Here is a 17,751-nt window from a genome sequence, read left to right as displayed (position 1 = left end):
CCAGACTGCTAATATCTGTATAGACCGTTTTCATTTATTTATGGATTAATAACAATGCATACACAAAACCTTGTTTAACTCACATGAGGAAGATTAAAACAAGAAAACAATCAGTATTTCTAATCTGAACAAAATCACTTTTAATGAAGTGATGAAGATAATTCAATGGCCAGTGATGCTGCTGTCTTCTTCTTTGAGACTGGTGTTGATGGTGTGGTTCCTCCTACAGGGAGCTGAAGAAGTTGATGAGACCTGTATCTGGAGAAGGATGAGCTAGAAGCTTCTGGATCTGTGAGCAGAGATAAGGAAACAATAAGAGCAAAAACACATCAACAGCCACAAAGCCTTATCTACTTACTTGCTTGTGCACAGTTGTTCTGCAATGTCCTATTTTTCAGGAAAGGTTTATAAAGCTCTGCAACTCTGAGCTCCATAAAAGCTATCAGCATATATTCAATCACCACTAAATTTGATGTGAAAAGTCAAATATGATTCAATTTTAATTCAGTATTAATTCAGGTAAGATTATACATTAATGGGTACTACATAAGCGCACACAATTCTATAATGGCCTGTACCTATTAACAAACCAAAAACCACTACAGCGAAAGTAAACACACAACAGCAAAAATAAAAACAACCTCAAAACTAAAAACACAACAAATTCAAAAACACAACAGCAAAAATAAAAACAACAGCAAAAGTAAAAACACAACAACAAATTCAAAAAACACAACAGCAAAACTAAAAACACAATAGCAGGAGTATAAAAAAAAAAACAACAGTAAAGACAAAAACAACAGCAAATCTAAAAACACAACAGCAAAACTAAAAACACAACAGCAAAACTGATAACACAAAAGCAAACGTAAAAACACAACAACAAATGTGAAAACACAACAGCAAAATCAGAAACATCACTATTAACTCAAAATGAAAAGGCTAGGTCCTTTGTCGCATGCTCGCGGCTGATTGGCTACAGCACTCATCAATCTGAGAGATCATGGAAATTGGAGAGCTGGAGGATGTTTACAGTAACATGAAAAAAGAACCTAAATGAATCTACGGATGATTTTAATCACGCTTCATTTTTATCAAGGGCTTTCATATGTTATTTTAAATATGCTGTCAACTTTGCATGCCACTAATATGAGCCCAAAGGAAGGCAGGTGCTTTTGGAAGTTAATGTTGATGTGTTTCTGAATTTGCTGTTGTGTTTTTGGTTTGTTAATGTGTTTTGCACTTACAGGCCACCATACACCGTACTATCTTTTTGTAGTCAGGTGTTACCTCCTTAAAGTTGGGGTGCTTGGCATCCTGCACAAGTTGCAGCATTACTGCCTCTGTGGTGGTGAGAAAAGCTCCACTCTGCTTTAGACGTGAGAGCGCAAACAGCCGGTCTGTCTGACTGGGGAACAGGTGTGACACACATTTTCATCTCATTCATGTTTAATGCAAGAGGACTAAAGGCTATACTGAAGCTATGATAATGCAGAGTCTAGGTGAACTGTGATACCTCCGAGATGAGACGGCATCTGCAACGATATGTACCTCCATACCTCTATCCAGAAGATCGTATGTTGTACACTGCAAACAGAGTGGGAGAAAGAACTCATCCTCTGCTGTGAATCCATAAGCATGTATCATGTATGGTACAGAAAAATACAGTAGGGTTTACAGCAATGCAGGCTTGGGCCTCAATGCCACACAGTATGGCCTGCTTGGGGCTCCCCAGGCTTTTAAGCTCGTTCTCCACGCTCTCTGTTAGCATGGAGAAGCGGGTTTTAGTGTGGGGCTTCAGGTCCTCGGCTCCTAAGTCAGACACGGTTGGACCCAAGCCTTTAGGGTACTGCTCAGTCAAGATTGGGGGAATACCCAGAATCCGACAAGCCTGCAACAGAGGAAATCATAAGTTAAAAATATCTGGCTTGGGATCATTGTTATTATACCAGTGACTAGGTACTGTATGGAGTTCATGTTGTGCCAAATATTTGTCTTATGGATCTTTTTTTCTTTTTGCAAGTATTTAAACAAATACAAATCTCATGGATTTAAATCAACTTAATTGTCCACAAAAGTATTCACTGCCTTTACTATTCTTCCTTGTTTTTGCCATTTGTTCTTTTTACAGATTTTCCCAGTTAGATTTCAGGTGAAATTTTTAGGATCTCATAATGTTTTCTGAATGTAATGGTTCTAGGATGTTTTGCTTCTAAGAAGAGTCAATCTGTTAGGTCTTCTGAAAGTGTACCCTTTTATGTACCATTAATAAAACTTTTATACAAATCTTTCCACAATCTTAATAACTATTATAATCTTTATAATCATAACTGGGTGGCACGGTGACGCAGTGAGTAGCATTGCTGCCTCACAGTTCCTAGGGTCCCGGTTTGATCCTGTGCATGTTTTCCCTGTGTCCATACTGGGTTTCTCCAGGTTCTCTGGTTTCCTCGCACCTCCCAGAATCAAGCCAGAAGGTGGACTGGCTACTCTACATTACGCTAAACTGCCCCAGGGTGTGAATGAGTGCGTGCATGGTTCCCTGCAATGGGCTGGTGTCCTATGCAGGGTTATTACTGCCTCAAGCCCAGTGTTCCCAGGTTAGGCTCCACATCCACTGTGATCCAATGAAGTGTTGCATTTCACCAGTATGGTGTAATGATCAGGACTGAGTATCTCTAGTCTGTAATTGTAGCTACCTACATTATGTGGCCAAAAGTTTGTGGACACTTGGCCATGACACCCATATGTGCGTTTTGAACATCCTATTCCAGATTTAGTCCCCCCTTGCTGCTATAATAACCTCCACTCTTCTGGAAAGGCTTTCCACTAGATTTTGGAGTGTGGCTGTGGGAATTTGCTCATTCAGCCACAAGAGCATTAGTGAGGTCGGGCACTGGGGGAGGAGGCCTGGGGTGCAGTCAGTGTTCCAGTTCATCCAACACAAAGATGTCTAATGGGGTTGAGGTCTGAGCTCCGTGCAGGACACTCGAACAGGTTTGGGTCCCTTAGTTCCAGTGAAGGAAAAAGTGTGCTTACAACCGTGTGGCAACAGTTCAACAGTTTACAGATGGCTAAAACATTTGGCCATATAGTGTACTTCATTACAAGCACGAAATATGAGTAATATCTTTTTTATTATTAGCTACTGCCTTGTTTGTGGATGTATTTAAAGGTTATACAGGTGTCTTCATCCAGCTAGAAAGCAGTAAAAGTAAAATATTCAGAAATAACAGCTCATGGAGTCCAGTCAGTATCATTTACAGACTCGTTGCTATCATACACAGTAACCCACATACAAATACACACACAAAAACCACGCAGAAGAAGATGTTACTACAAGCTAATAAATGCTTGTAAAAAGTAATTCCATTGCTGCACTTACAATAGGCCTCATTGATATGGCCTATTCATTGGGGCAATAAAGGAGAGGAAATTAACATAATGTGAAATAATGTAATATAAATGTAAAAAGACACAACTATCAATGACTAGAACTGAAAGTGACCATGGATATGTGGCCATACATCTGTTAACTAGGCTGGTTAGCTAATTGTTGTTGTTGTTGTTGTTTTTAACAGCGAGTGGTGAGTGGTGTAAAGACACCTGTATGACCATAAAGTTATGTGTACAAGTTATAAGTATACAAGTTACAAGTATATCTGTTAACATTGCTTATTTAATGTAACTATATAAGTAGCTAGCTACATATTGCAATACGATTCTCACGCTGTTCTCTGAGTAAAGTCCAGCTGAGGCCCACAAACCAAACTATCAGCTTGGACTTCTTCAGGAAAAAAAAAGTTTTTAACAAGCTTGGGGATTAAACATATAGTGCTAAATTAATGACATACTAATTAAATTTTACATCATATAAAGTTAGCAGTTTGCTCTGCTGTTTGCTCTGCTGTTGTGTAAACTATCTGTTAGCTACAAATTCATGTTTTGGTTCATGTTATTCAGTTGCTAAAGTGTTAGCCAGGTTACTAGCTAATAAGCACATGAAAGAAATAGGCCCAAGCACATAATGTTGATAAAATCATTCGAAATAACTTTTTAGTGAATCTTACATTTTTCAGCTAAACAGAACATAAGGGTTACTGAATAGTGTGTTTCATTATACAGTCTAAAAGTGAAAAGCTGTACATGCATGACCAAAACAGGTTGAGTGACAAATTACCTGTAGAAGTCTTGCTGCATTACTCACAATATTGGAGAACTGGAAAATCGTTGGTCTGAACTTCTCTTGCATGTCACACAGCAAGAGCACTGAGCTTTTGGACGACAGCTTTCCTATGTGCGCCACTGAAAGAGATCATTTGATGTAACTGGATTTTCTTCAGGATGACAGACACAAGTTTCTATTACGATATCTAACTTTTTGAGCAACAAGTTGGTGGATTTGACATGCTAGATAATTTAAATTTTAGGCACTCGTGATGAAATTTAGGTGACATGCCATAAGACATACACCGATCAGCCATAACTCTAAAGCCACCTGCCTAATACTGTGTAGGTGCCACCATCACACTGCCTCTGCCAGCTTGCCTTCTTCCCATCATGCATTCTGGTGCCATCTCTTCCCCAAGTAAGCGACGCACATGCACTCGCCCATCCACATGATTTAAAAGAAAATGTGATTCATCAGACCAGGCCACCTTCTTCCATTGCTCCAGTTCTGATGCTCACATGCCCACTGTAGGTACTTTCAGCGGTGGATACTTTCAGCACGGGCACTCTGACCCCTTTCTGACACCTTTCCATCATAGCTAGCATTAACTTTTTCAGCAATTTGTGCTACAGTAGCTCTTCTGTAGCATCGGACCAGACAGGCTAGCCTTCACTCCCCACGCACATCAGTGAGACTCTGTTGCTGGTTCACCGGTTGTCCTTCCTTGGACCACTTTTGGTAGGTACTAACCACTGCATATCGGGAACACCCCACAAGACCTGCCGTTTTGGAGATGCTCTGACCCAGTCATCTAGCCATCACAATTTAGCCCTTGTCAAAGTCACTCTAATCCTTACGCTTGCCCATTTTTCCTGCTTCCAACACATCGACTTTAAGAACTGAACGTTCACTTGCTGCCTAATATATCCCACCCCTTCACAGGTGCCACCGTTACTAGATAATCAATCTTATTCACTTCATCTATCAGTGGTTTTAATGTCATGGCTGATTGGTGTATTTAACTTATGTTTATTTCACTGTTATTGTAAGCTCGTCCACCATATTATCTGATACTTAGCAACTCTGAATAAGGTTTAAGCTCCGCCCACTCAACACAATCACCTCATGTCATATATACCGAAAATCTTTTCATTTTAGTGGTACAATAGTCAATAATTTTAATTTCTTATTAGAACAAATAATGAGGTAAATTATGCAAAAATGGTTAAAAAATTTGTTTAAGCTATTGTCTCAGAACAAGTGGATTACATAGCTGAAAAAAAAAACAGTTTGGAAACCTGCCTTCCAGTCTGGAAAGTTTGTTTGTATTTGGATTGGTGTCTTGTCAGTCATTTTATATACACGTCCCCAACACCCCTTCACGTCCTCCTAAACCATTATGATGAGAAGTTTCTTGTTTATAGAGTTATAAGTATAAGTTATAAGTATGGCTTCAGAGCTTATAAATATGGCTCCAAGCAGTTTATTGTCAGGATGAGCTTGAAAGTATCATCATGACAGTCCTTGCTAATGCTAACTCTAGTTGAACCGCCAATAAGTTTTGGGGGTGGAGCTTTGTGTATATGGGTGGAAATGAGGGTGGGCTCAGTAAGAAAAAAAATTATTCAAATCTTATTTAACTCCACCCATTTAACCTTTTTTTGCCACAAATCTTACCTAATGCACCTTTAAATTCACTTTTCTTAAGATCTGTGCAGAACAGTTCATTCCTGACCCTATTTAGAACCAACAATTTCCCAATATGTTGATTATTGTGGGGTGTATGATAAATTTTAGACTGAAACATGTCATTAAAAAAACATTTTTATGACATCCACTAGTGTTTTCTTGATGAAACAATAAAGAAAAGATTTTTCTTTTACAGTGAAATTAACATTTTAATTCTAAGCTTAGTTTTTCAGTTTTATACAGTATGCAAATTTGCGTAAAGATTCAAGATTTTTATTTGTCACATACATAGTCATATAGAGTATATAACTTGCAGTGAAATGAGAACTTGGCCTACTCCTCTTTAGACTGTGCATTAAAAAAAAACAGAAATTACTAATAAATAATAAGAAATAAGAAATACGAAATATATGTACAGAAATGTGCAAAAAGGGGTGTACAAAATATGCAGGGAATGTAGGCAGTATGCTGATATGATTCATATCACACTAAAGTAAGTTTCCAGTGAAGAAGTTTTTGCCTGTCTGATCTTGTGGTCATGTATCAGCTTGCTACAGTCTGTCACCTCTGTGTTTAAGGTTTTTTCATAAAACAGTGCATTGACCTTTGTGCGCAGAGCAGCATGTAAATGAAGCCTGGAGGCAGCACTTACTATTAAAATGCCCAGTGATCTTCACAGCTTTGTGTGAAATTGAGTAAGGACAGGTCACCACCACTGTCCCGGGGATTTAGAGAAGTCTAGGAGCTTGGTCCAATCCTGATACAACAGTAGAGTCCTGCTGCAGTCTCAGCACAGATCTAGGCCACTTTCAGGACACAGACTTCTCGGTCACGCCTCAGGTCACGCCTACCCTCTTATCCAATAAAACCCTAAGATTATGATTGACAGCTGACGCATTCAATCAGACGGCTACAAAATCTAACCTCGTTCTGTATTAGCTAAACATGTCCCCGATGTGTCAATAAAATAAAATAAAAAAATAAATAAAATAAATAATCCCAGATTCTCTGGTTGCCTGGACCTCGATGAGTTAAAATTGTAGCATGTTGTAAATGTTTTTGAGAAAACTGTTATACTGCCACCATCATGTCCTAACTGTATTTGTTCTGTAGAAGAGCCACATCGCGTTCACAAACAAATACTAAACCTGAAAATATGTTAGCTTCTTTTAAAGAAAAATATTTTTACCGTGAGGGTAAACAGCCAGGTGGATAATAAGTATAAGACCTATGGTGGCTTAATATCTTTTTTTTTTTTTATTAATTGTAAAGTTTATTATCAATACCCTTATTGTTAGAGATATTTTCTCAGTAAATGTATAGCCAAATAATATTTCATAGAAAAAAAAAAAAAAAAATCGCCCCTTGGCGTTTAATGTGAACTTGACCCGGAAGTGTTTGTGCGTGGTCACTGACCTTAGCAAATGCACTCTGTGGGCCTCTCCTATTTTGGAGATTTTTTTGTGTGTATGCAAATAATGACAGACTTGTATTAGTCTGGGACTGTAAGATCGAATGGACATATAAAAAAAAATCAAAGTAAATTTTTTAAACATCCACAACAAACTGACAGTGTGTGCACTGAGCGGTAACATGCTTTGCTGATATGCTAGCCTCTGTATAAGTGTGTAGGCGCTTGAAGGATTTCGGGAATCATTAGCTAACGTTATTGTTATTCCTCTGCTGGATAATACAGCGATTAGTGCTGGAGCGCGTTTATAAAGTCACTGTTCCGTTGTGTTGGAGTGTGTTTTGAGTCAGGCTTTGTGCACATCCTTACTGTCTGGGCATCTTTGCAGTGATAGAGCTGCTAGCTAGCCTCTGCTAGCGCCTCTGACTCGTGTTGGAGTTGCAGAAGGAAAATGTCAGATTTTGACGAATTCGAGAGACAGCTAACGGAGAACAAGCAAGGTAAGGAGAAACCAAAACTTTCCCTACTTTAAAAGCAGCTAATAATAAGCATTAAACCAGAGAAGTTAGTACTTACTGGTGGCGGGAGAAGCTGCAGCGGTCTGCGCAGGTGATTAGGCTAGTGGTGTAGATAAGATTACTGTAACTCATCACATGATGTTTCTGTGACTTACTACATTGTTTTGGATTTCAACACTAATTGAATGCAACTCACTCTATTTGCATACATGGACTTGGACATTACATCGCTTTACTGTCTCGTAGAGAGGTTTTCTTCAAAGCAAAAACACTGAGCCAAGTAAAGACGTAAGCAGCAATATTAACAACATGCCAATCTTATGTTTTCTTCATTTATTGTTGCTTGGGCTTTTTGGAAAGCTGCAAGGAAACAGAAGTGCAGTAGTAAGTCATTGGGCACACTGCTTTTGCTCTAACAGCTGACAGAGATAAGGAGAACAAGCATCACCGGAGGAGCAGCTCCAGGAGCCGGAGCCGGAGCCGAGAGAGGGACAGGAAAAGGAGGAGCAGGGACAGAGAGAGACGAGGAAGCCGAGACCACCATGGGGACAGCAAGGACCGCAGACACAGGCGGAGGTATACACGGCTGCTTGTTGATTTTGCACAGGTGGCTCAGTGGTTAAGGCTCTGGGCTACAGGTTATGAGTTAAAGCCAAGCTGCAACTGTTAGGATTTTGAGCAACCGTCTCTGCTCTGTAGGCTTATGCCTCCGAACTGCTGCTGTAATCATAAAGACTGTGATGCTCATACTGTCCATCTTCCATTTCGACACGTTTATCTTTATAGTATACAAATGAAGCAGAGTAATGATTTATAATCCCACTGTCCAGTGTCACCCAGAAGAGGATGGGCTCTCTTTTGCATCTGTTTTTTTCCTGATGATCTCAGGGAGTTTTTCTCTGCCACTGCTACCTCTGGCTTGATCATTACAGATCTAAATGTGAATCTACACTTGGATTTTTGTAAAGCTGCTTTGTGACATAGTCTACTGTTAAAAAAGCACTATACAAACAAAATTAAATTGCTGCAGGGATGTTGTATCTCAGCACTCCTGCACTCGGAGCCCAGCTTCCTAACAAACTAGGATACACACACACGACACGGATTTCACTGTACTTGTATATTTCGATAGATAGGTTCGACTTTACTGTCATTGTGAAGAGTACGAGTACATAGCCAATGAAATGCAGTGTTTTTGCATATCCCAGCTTGGTAGGAAGCTGGGGTCAGAGTGCAGGGTCATGATAACATGATTAAGGGTCTTGTTCAAGTGCCCAACAGCAGCAGCTTAGCAGTGCTGGGGCTCGAACCCCCAGTCTTCTGATCAGTAACCCAGAGCCTTAACCATTCAGCAACCACTGCCTGGTGTATATGTGACAGTAAAGACTTTTTCATTGTCTGTCTTTCAAAATTATTAAGAGGCTAATTTTCTGTTTTTCATTCTATCGAGTGCATGCTTTTTTATAAAGACCTGTGTGCTCCTTACAGTCGGTCTCTGCACCGTGAGAAAAAGAAGGCCAAAGTGAAAAAGTACTGGGACGTTCCTCCACCTGGCTTCGAACACATCACGCCCATGCAGTACAAAGCCATGCAAGGTAGGGTGTGCTCCAGTCATAAACTCACTTCTTTGCAGTAATTGTATGTTATATCCTTGATAAACATTTGATGTATAACAGATAAAGAACTCTTTATGTGAAACAATACGCACATACCGTTAAGGAAAGGTAGCCGCCCAGCCATGCAGAGCAGTATAAATACCTGTGCAGCATGGTGGTTGGTCAGACAGTGTAAGTGTGTAAAGCTAAGCAGACTTGTTGTGTGAATGATTGCCTGTGAATTCTATGCCCAGCTGCTGGCCAGATTCCTGCCACTGCCCTGCTCCCTACAATGACCCCTGAGGGTCTGGCTGTGACTCCGACTCCTGTGCCGGTTGTGGGCAGCCAGATGACGCGTCAAGCTCGGCGGCTCTACGTGGGCAACATCCCCTTCGGTATCACAGAGGCAAGCTTCATCCACTGTAATGATAATAACTGGATGTGTTTGCACTGTGAACCGGTTTAGTAGATCTCTGCTGCAGTTCATTTTAATTCCTGTGCCTGCTTTGATACTTGCTGTTTCATTGTTTTGAAATGTCGTGACAACCCTACTGTCTCTTGGCTCTTTTACAGGAGTCTATGATGGACTTCTTTAACGCCCAGATGCGGTTGGGTGGCCTGACTCAGGCTCCAGGAAACCCAGTTCTCGCTGTGCAGATCAACCAGGACAAGAACTTTGCCTTTCTAGAGGCAAGTCTTATCACTACAACACACTATAAATACAGCACATGCTCATAAACCACACATATACTGTATATATTGTCTAGATAGAAATGTGTTGATTGAGTTGATTTGTAATGTTCTCTAAAGACCAGGTTGTTTTGTTTTAGTTCCGCTCGGTGGATGAGACGACGCAGGCCATGGCGTTTGATGGTATCATCTTCCAGGGACAGAGTCTGAAGATCCGCCGACCGCACGACTATCAGCCACTGCCAGGCATGAGCGAGAACCCAAGTGTTTATGTGCCAGGTAGGGTTCATCTTATAATTTACACAGCTGATCATTAGCTCTGATCATAATTAAATATCTGCATACGTGTTTGAGTGCCCTGTTTGACGAGCCAATATTCAAATACGAAATTTGGCTATTCATTATGCCCAAATTAAACATGTAGTCAGTGAGAAGATATGCAAAGAAAAGCTGTCTGGCAATGTTTGGATGTAGAGATAGCACTGTTGTGGTGTGCAAGTTAGAGGTGTGCAGTTTTTAAATACAGTGGACTCAAATCAGGTACCTTGGGTTTGCAGATTAAGCCTAATTTTTATTGTACAGCGTGCTCCTTTAGTGTCAAGTATTCATTTCTGTCTTCATTCATTACTTTGGTAAATATCCACACACACATAGCTGGACTAACCTTCAGATCATTATACACATGTAATAGCACTGTGATCGTTAAGTTTAAATTTAAGAGACCTGTCAAGTTGGGGCAGTTGTGACTTTCACACTGCTGTAGGCCTACAGGCTGAAATATTGTGTTGAGATACAGTAAAGCATTTGTTGTTTAATATTTCTGTTTATTATAATTGTCACTGTATCACATGCCCCACCACAGACAAGAGGAAAGTATAACTGTAGTGGAAAAAAATAAGACTTGATTACACCACATTAAATATGTTTTTTTTTCCCCTCTCTTTTAGTCAGAATATCTGTTCATTAACTAGGGCTGCCCAATATATTGAAATATCACAATATGCATATCACAAGGGCTTGCAATAACTGAATGATTTTAACATTTCAAAAAGTTATGAAAAGTCAATGTTTTAGGGCAACGCAGATAGCAGAGAATGCTTTTTTCTCAAAAGAGCATGAAACATGTATGTCATTTTCAGTTTTTAACTATATAAATAATTTAAATTGATTTTACACACTTATAGCATTATCATACCACATATCACATTATTTAACAAGTTATCGCATATCATATTTTTCTTCAATATCGTGCATCCTTATCGTTAACACTATCTGAATATTAAAATTAGGTATCTATAGTTATAAAACAATCCTCTCTTTCTCTCCATGCTAGGCGTCGTCTCCACTGTGGTGCCCGACTCGGCTCATAAGCTCTTCATCGGTGGGCTTCCTAATTACCTCAACGATGACCAGGTTGGTGTGTTACCACAGCAATGCCATGGCAACAGTGCACTGTTGCTAAATATGTGGGCACATCTCTCTGTACTCTGAACTTTTATTTAATTTAGTTATACTATAATTAACATGCTCTGTAGCTTTGACTCCTGCAGCGTTTTGCAGGAGTTTGTACTAATGGATGGAGGTGATTAATTGTAATAACTGGTGAATTTGCGCTTATGTAATGTCTCAGGTGAAGGAGTTGTTGACTTCGTTTGGCCCACTGAAAGCCTTTAACCTGGTGAAGGACAGCGCCACTGGTCTCTCGAAAGGCTACGCTTTCTGTGAATACGTTGATGTCAACATCAGTGATCAGGTGATCATAAAGCATCTTGCGTACGTGAAGTAATTATGCACACAGTTACATACCTCAGCTGAATTACACAATGATGAAATGTTCTTGGTATTAAGAAAAGAACCAGATTTATGAATAGTCTGTTATTTATTATTGACCTTGTGGAGAGGCTGATGTACTGGAAGAAATTCACTTGTACTTAAGCTTCTTTGAAATGGGCTGAATGAGTCAATCTTGTCCACATAAGTTGATGTTTCTGCTTCTTGAGAGCTCATCCGGCTTTCACTGGGCCTTACCTGCTGCTAGTATGCACGCTGTGTGGTGCATTAATGTCAGGCGCACTACTGGGCAAACTGAACAGGAGTAGATGATACGCCGAAAATAATCATGTCACAATATTTAAAGCCGTATTCAAGTTACATGTTATGCATCACCGTATTTAGGCCTGCTAAGAAAGTACCACCCTAATACTAGTGCCGCATTAAAATAACCTTTGAAGAAGTATGATATAATTGATTTTTATTTAACGTTTAATAATGATGTGAAGGAGGAAAAATGGAATAATGAGTACAAAATTAGATTTGAATGTTGGTACTGTGAGTAACAATGGACTTGGTTTGTCTTTATAGACTTTCAGAAAAGTGCATAACTCTTGATATAAATATTTTATTTAAATATTTTATTGTCATATGGCCTTTCCCTGAATTGTGTGCTTTTCATGGATAGGATCACAGAATGGAGAATTAGACAAGAGAAGACCCGCAGTAGAAATTAAGGGGAAAGCCTAAGTGCAAACAGGTTTTTAATACAACTAGAGTTTCGAGAACTTGTGCAGGATTTTGCACAGAAGAGCCAGGAGAAATGAATGACAAGTTGCTGAAGCAGAAAATAGTATACGTTTTGCAGGATGTAATGTAGAATTGGATAGTGTAGAAGCATGACCAGAGTTTGACAATTCCATTAATGTCCTCTAGAAATAGTGTACACTTTCTAGGATGTAAAGTGGCCTGTGGTATAGAAAGTACAAAGTGCCACCCATTGTAATCTCTCCACTCTTCTGGGATGCAGGCTATCGCTGGGCTCAATGGCATGCAGCTAGGGGACAAGAAACTCCTGGTCCAGAGAGCCAGTGTCGGATCCAAGAACACTACACTGGTGAGCGTGTGTATGTGTGTGTTTGTTTGGGTGTAGACATGTTCATCTACTATATTCTGGTAAGCATAGCGATGATACAGTGGTTACCTGGTGCTTCTGTTCTTTTTCATGTCAGTTTTTATGGTCAAACCATCCAATCTGCATGTATACAGTGGGACTAAATATCGTGTCTCCAGTACCATGGTACAGCATTCAGGGGCAGATATATACAGCATCACATATGTAAATATTATGGTGACTGTGTGGTGGGAGCCATACTAATCCAGTTTCAACTGAATGACAAAGTAGATGCCTAAGACTGAGTATACTGACGTTGCAAATCACATGGAAATCATTATAAGAAAATGAATTTAAAGTGCATGGTCAACTCATGAATGTGCAAAATGATTGCATACAAGAAACATAATAGTTTAACATTTCTATTCAAACAGTTGGAGAAACTTCTTATCCTTATGTTTCAAGAATGTAAACACATTTTCAGATTTTAAATTTCTCATTGCTCTCAGTCTCCAAGAACATGGTTATTTCATTTGTCCATTTCCCATTTCACTGCGATATAAATATGAGGTTGTGTGTGTGTAAAATCTCTTTGTTGCCTATTATGCTATATAAAACATATTTAAGCAGTTAAAAACTTTTTTTTTTTTCTTTCTCTTTGATGTTCTCCTTAATTTAGTCATGGCCAATTCCCACCCATCATACAGCTCTCCCCTATCACACGACAGCTAGAGGGCAAAAGCTGTCATGTTTCCTCTGAGGCACGTGAAACCAGCTGACCGCATCTTTTCGAACTGCTGCTCATGCAACATCAGGGGTGGCAAAACACACTCTGAGGAAAGCGCTTTCCGCCGACTTCCGCATGCATGAGCTCACAGATGCCCATGATTGGCTAGCGTTGCTGTGATTGATAGGGGAGAAAGAATTTGCCACCCCTTGCTCCCTGAGAGCACAGCCAATAGGCTGATAAGGTGAACGCTTTTCTGTTGTGCCACTCAGGAGCGTTAAAACACATTTTAAATGGCATCATTGAGCTCAGATGAGTCCAGAATCGCCATCGCAAGGGAAGGCATACAAAGAAAAGCACCTGATACCTGCTTTAAAATATGGTGGTTTAACACAAAACCTGGTTGCATCTGCTAGGAGGTTAAGCCTTTTCAGCAGTGATATCTAACATTCAGATCAATACAGAGATAGTTTATTTGATTAACAGTTTAATTCCTATTGAAATCCTTGACTTGTTAGACATTACACGAAGGGACTCTGTGATCTCAGCAGGGGAAGCTTCACCAAATATTAATCATTTTTATGTTAGGTGTAGTCAAAACATTAAACAGCGTCTCTCTGTCTTTAAGCTGCAAATGTTACTTATTGCAGGTTATTCATTTTATCTAGTAATTGTTACTCAATTTTCTGAAGGATGCCAATAATTTGAAGAGAAGTAGCATGACTGTAAGAACAGTGGTGAGTGGCTTCTGTCTTGTGCCCTTCTCACCTCTCACTATGCTTCCTGCTGCAGACTGGGATCAACCAGACGCCAGTGACACTGCAGGTGCCCGGCCTGTTGAACAGCTCCATGAACCAGATGGGTGGCATCCCCACTGAGGTGCTGTGTCTGATGAACATGGTGTCCCCCGAGGAGCTGCTGGATGACGAGGAATACGAGGAGATCGTAGAGGACGTCAGGGAAGAGTGCAGCAAATATGGTCAAGTGAAGAGTATCGAGATCCCACGGCCTGTTGATGGCCTAGAGGTGCCCGGGACTGGCAAGGTACATACATGCGGGCATACATTTCCTCAAAAGCAGTGTCTTGTATGGATTAAAACAAAAGTTGTCATAGCTCTTTGGTCTCTCTGTTTGTGTTTGGCAGATCTTCGTGGAGTTCATGTCTGTGTTTGACTCTCAGAAAGCCATGCAAGGCTTAACAGGCAGGAAATTTGCCAACAGAGTGGTAGTGACCAAATACTGCGACCCTGATGCCTACCACCGCCGAGACTTTTGGTAGAGGTGGAGGAAGGAAAAAGTGAGAGACTTGATGGAGTGTATGATATTTTCCATTCCCTGTCCTTTGTCTGTTTGTGTGTGTTTAGGTTTTTAGGAGTGTGAGAGGGAATGAAACGTTTTTGGAATAACTAGTACCCTGATTGGTGTACTGTACACTCAACTTTGGTGCCGTTATTGGTTTCTTCACTGGCTAACAAACGTCACTTCAGGTGTGGTACTGTGAACTTTTGGCACCTTGCAGTGGACTCTAATTAGAAAACTAATTAGATTGCCTTCAAAAAAAAAACCCAAATCCTGCTACACGCCGACATGTGTTTTCAGGTTTTTTTTTCTTCATGTGTGTGAAGGTAGAGGTTTGCCCTTCATTTTGTAAACCTCCCGCTGACTCTCATTCCTCTCCTGAGTGTCACACAGTGAGGGACAGGATCACTGGACGAGGAGGGGGTTTGAGAGAGTTACATGGACATGGATTAAGGAGGTTTTTAGGGGCAAATCATAATTTCATTTTTTTTAATCAACATTTGAAGACGTACTGCAAGAAGTCCTTGCTTTGAAGGATGCTGGAGTTATACTGTTCAACAAAAAACAGTTCCTCGTTTTTGGACTTTAATGGTGTTTGGACTTTAATAAATTGACTGTGAAGAGTAAATAGCATGGTTAACGTGAGAGACCACACAGTGACTTGCTTTCTTTGTATATAGAATCATCTCAATACAGAAACAGGCTACTGTATATGTTTATCCCAAGTTTATTACCATCATCTTTTTCATTTCAGGAACAAAATGTCTCCTCATTTTTGTTTCGTATGACTTTTTTGTTTGTAAGACATTTTCTCCTGATCTGATCTAACCAAGTTTGTACTCAGTGAAATAAATAAACATCTTGTTCTCATTTTTTTTTCCCATCTAACATGTCCACTGCTGTTTTTTTTTTTTTTTTTTTTGTAAAAAAATTGTAAAAAGCGAGTTATATCATCATGCATTGACCGTGTACAAGGACCAGTAAAATCATTTGGTATAATAAAGTCTAATCATTCAAAGGGTTTCTGCATAACCGCAATGTTTTGAAGTCACAAATCATTGCTACTGCTCACTGCAACATGTGGTGGAGCTCTTCATTTCAGACTGTGTGACAGCAGTGGGCAGTTAGTATTTGGACTATTTTAAGAGATGGAGGGCGCCAAGCTGTGACTCTGTCAATTTTCTGGCTGGGAGGTTTGGGGTATCCCTGCTGGTTTCTGTCTGTCTTCAGTTGTGCTTTTCTTTGGTATTCTATTTTTTGAGGATGTGATTTCTCAAATTCATAAATAAAAGAATCTTAGGGGAAAAAAGCTGTCTGTCTATATGCATTGGTTATTTGAAATCAGGGTTTCATATCTGTGGTCTGGGGTGGTTTAGTGGTTAGCACTGTTTACTCGCACCTCTGGGATTGGGGGTTCAAATCCTGCCTCTGCCCTGTGCACGCAGAGCTTGCATATTCTCCCCGTGCTTTGGGGCTTCCTCTGGGTACTCTGGTTTCCTCCCCCTAGTCCAACGACGTGTGTTATAGGCTTATTGGCATTTCCAAAATGTCTGTAGTATGTGAATGGATGTGTGTGTGCGATTGTGCCCTGTAATGTGTTGGCACCCCGTCCAGGGTGTCCCCCACCTTGTGCCCTGAGCTCCCTGGAATAGGCTCCAGGCTCCCTTGCGACCCCGTGTTGGATAAGCGGTATGGAAAATGAGTTGGATGGGATGTGTTGGGAGCAGGTTGGGAAGCATTCATTCAAAATGAGTTTTGATTATCAAGAAAAACTACAAATTAGCAATTCTGTCTGTATACCTCACACTAAATTGATGTTATCTTCAAACACTCTTCTTGAAATCTCTCAACATGGCTCTTGCTGTGTAACTGTTCCTTATGTTCACGCTGGTGGCTTGTTCCTGTGTGACAATATCTTTAATGGATTCACCAAAAAAAGTTTATATTTGAAATGCATGGTTAATTTATAAACTCTGCTGCTCTTTACAGTTTTGAGTCTTATAAAACTGTAGAGCAGCAGGTGTTATTAGAAACACCTGTACACCTATTTAATCACACAATTATCCAGTCAACCAATCATGTGGCAGTAGCTCAGTGCAAAAAATCATTCAGATACAGGTCAAAAGCTTCAGTTAATGTTCACATCAAACTTTAGAATAGGGAAAAGGGTGATCTCTGTGACTTTAACCATGGCATGGTTGTTGGTGCCAGATGGGCTGGTTTGAGTATTTCAGAAACTGCTGAGCTCCTTGCTGAAACACCTTGCTGATGAGAGACATCAGAGGAGAATGAGCAGACTTGTATGAGCTGGCAGGAAGTCTGTAGTAACTCTAATAAGCACTCTTTACAACCATGGTGAGCAGAAAAGCATCTCAGAATGCACAACACATCAAATCTTGAGGTGGATCGGCTACAACAGCAGAAGACCACAACAGGTTCCACTCCTGTCAGCAAAGAACAGGAATCTGAGGCTATCATATGGCACTGAGTGAAAATTAAGTGAAGCTCTTGACCCTGTATCTGCATGATTTTTTGCATTGCATTGCTGCCACATGATTGGCTGATTAGACAACTCCATGAATGTGTATGTGTACAGGTGTTCCTAATAAAGTGGACAGTGAGTGTAAGAGCCTGAATTCAGGGTTCTAGTAACATATGGTTGAAGTGGAAGTAATCAAAAATGGTAACGCTTTACATTTACACATGCATTACACTACATTAATTAACATTTATAAAACTTAAGTAATGTTAAAAAAGTAACAAAGTT

General features: G+C 40.1%; 2 protein-coding genes across 5 annotated transcripts; one reads left to right on the top strand and one right to left on the bottom strand.

The window, feature by feature from the left end:
* Positions 1-14: 14 nt before the first annotated feature.
* On the bottom strand, positions 15-8,214 carry isoc2 (isochorismatase domain containing 2). 4 transcript variants are annotated; one of them, XM_026940016.3, is made up of 6 exons: positions 7,848-8,214; positions 4,181-4,305; positions 1,679-1,891; positions 1,517-1,587; positions 1,291-1,408; positions 15-289 (listed from the first exon to the last, which is right to left on the bottom strand). In XM_026940016.3, coding segments are annotated over exons 1-6 (594 nt in total). In that variant the 5' UTR covers positions 7,849-8,214; the 3' UTR covers positions 15-223. The 4 variants fall into 4 exon arrangements, with proteins under 4 accessions (XP_026795817.3, XP_053089243.1, XP_053089240.1 ...); XM_053233268.1 differs by having other exon boundaries at positions 4,208-4,305; XM_053233265.1 differs by lacking the exon at positions 7,848-8,214 and adding an exon at positions 6,513-6,726 and having other exon boundaries at positions 4,208-4,305.
* u2af2a (U2 small nuclear RNA auxiliary factor 2a) lies at positions 7,215-17,613 on the top strand. The gene is made up of 11 exons (XM_026940014.3): positions 7,215-7,771; positions 8,209-8,365; positions 9,278-9,384; positions 9,639-9,790; positions 9,958-10,074; positions 10,215-10,353; positions 11,408-11,487; positions 11,705-11,827; positions 12,875-12,961; positions 14,478-14,729; positions 14,830-17,613. The coding sequence occupies exons 1-11, from the start codon at positions 7,723-7,725 to the stop codon at positions 14,962-14,964; spliced, it is 1,398 nt and encodes a 465-aa protein (XP_026795815.1). The 5' UTR covers positions 7,215-7,722; the 3' UTR covers positions 14,965-17,613.
* Positions 17,614-17,751: the final 138 nt, after the last annotated feature.

This window comes from Pangasianodon hypophthalmus, chromosome 1 (genome assembly GCF_027358585.1).
Source record: "Pangasianodon hypophthalmus isolate fPanHyp1 chromosome 1, fPanHyp1.pri, whole genome shotgun sequence".
In the NCBI taxonomy this organism is placed as follows: Eukaryota; Metazoa; Chordata; class Actinopteri; order Siluriformes; family Pangasiidae; genus Pangasianodon; species Pangasianodon hypophthalmus.
This window is presented reverse-complemented; position numbering and strand designations above follow the sequence as displayed.

Bases quoted from the DNA above. Each gene is read 5' to 3' on its own strand.
- u2af2a (XM_026940014.3), top strand. From the start codon at position 7,723: ATGTCAGATTTTGACGAATTCGAGAGACAGCTAACGGAGAACAAGCAA. The intron at 10,354-11,407 runs GTAGGGTTCATC...TCTCCATGCTAG, and splicing joins CCCAAGTGTTTATGTGCCAG to GCGTCGTCTCCACTGTGGTG. The intron at 11,488-11,704 runs GTTGGTGTGTTA...GTAATGTCTCAG, and splicing joins ATTACCTCAACGATGACCAG to GTGAAGGAGTTGTTGACTTC.
- isoc2 (XM_026940016.3), bottom strand. The intron at 1,892-4,180 runs GTAATTTGTCAC...CCTCTGTTGCAG, and splicing joins ATGCAGCAAGACTTCTACAG to GCTTGTCGGATTCTGGGTAT. The intron at 290-1,290 runs GTAACACCTGAC...CTCTGCTCACAG, and splicing joins AGCACCCCAACTTTAAGGAG to ATCCAGAAGCTTCTAGCTCA.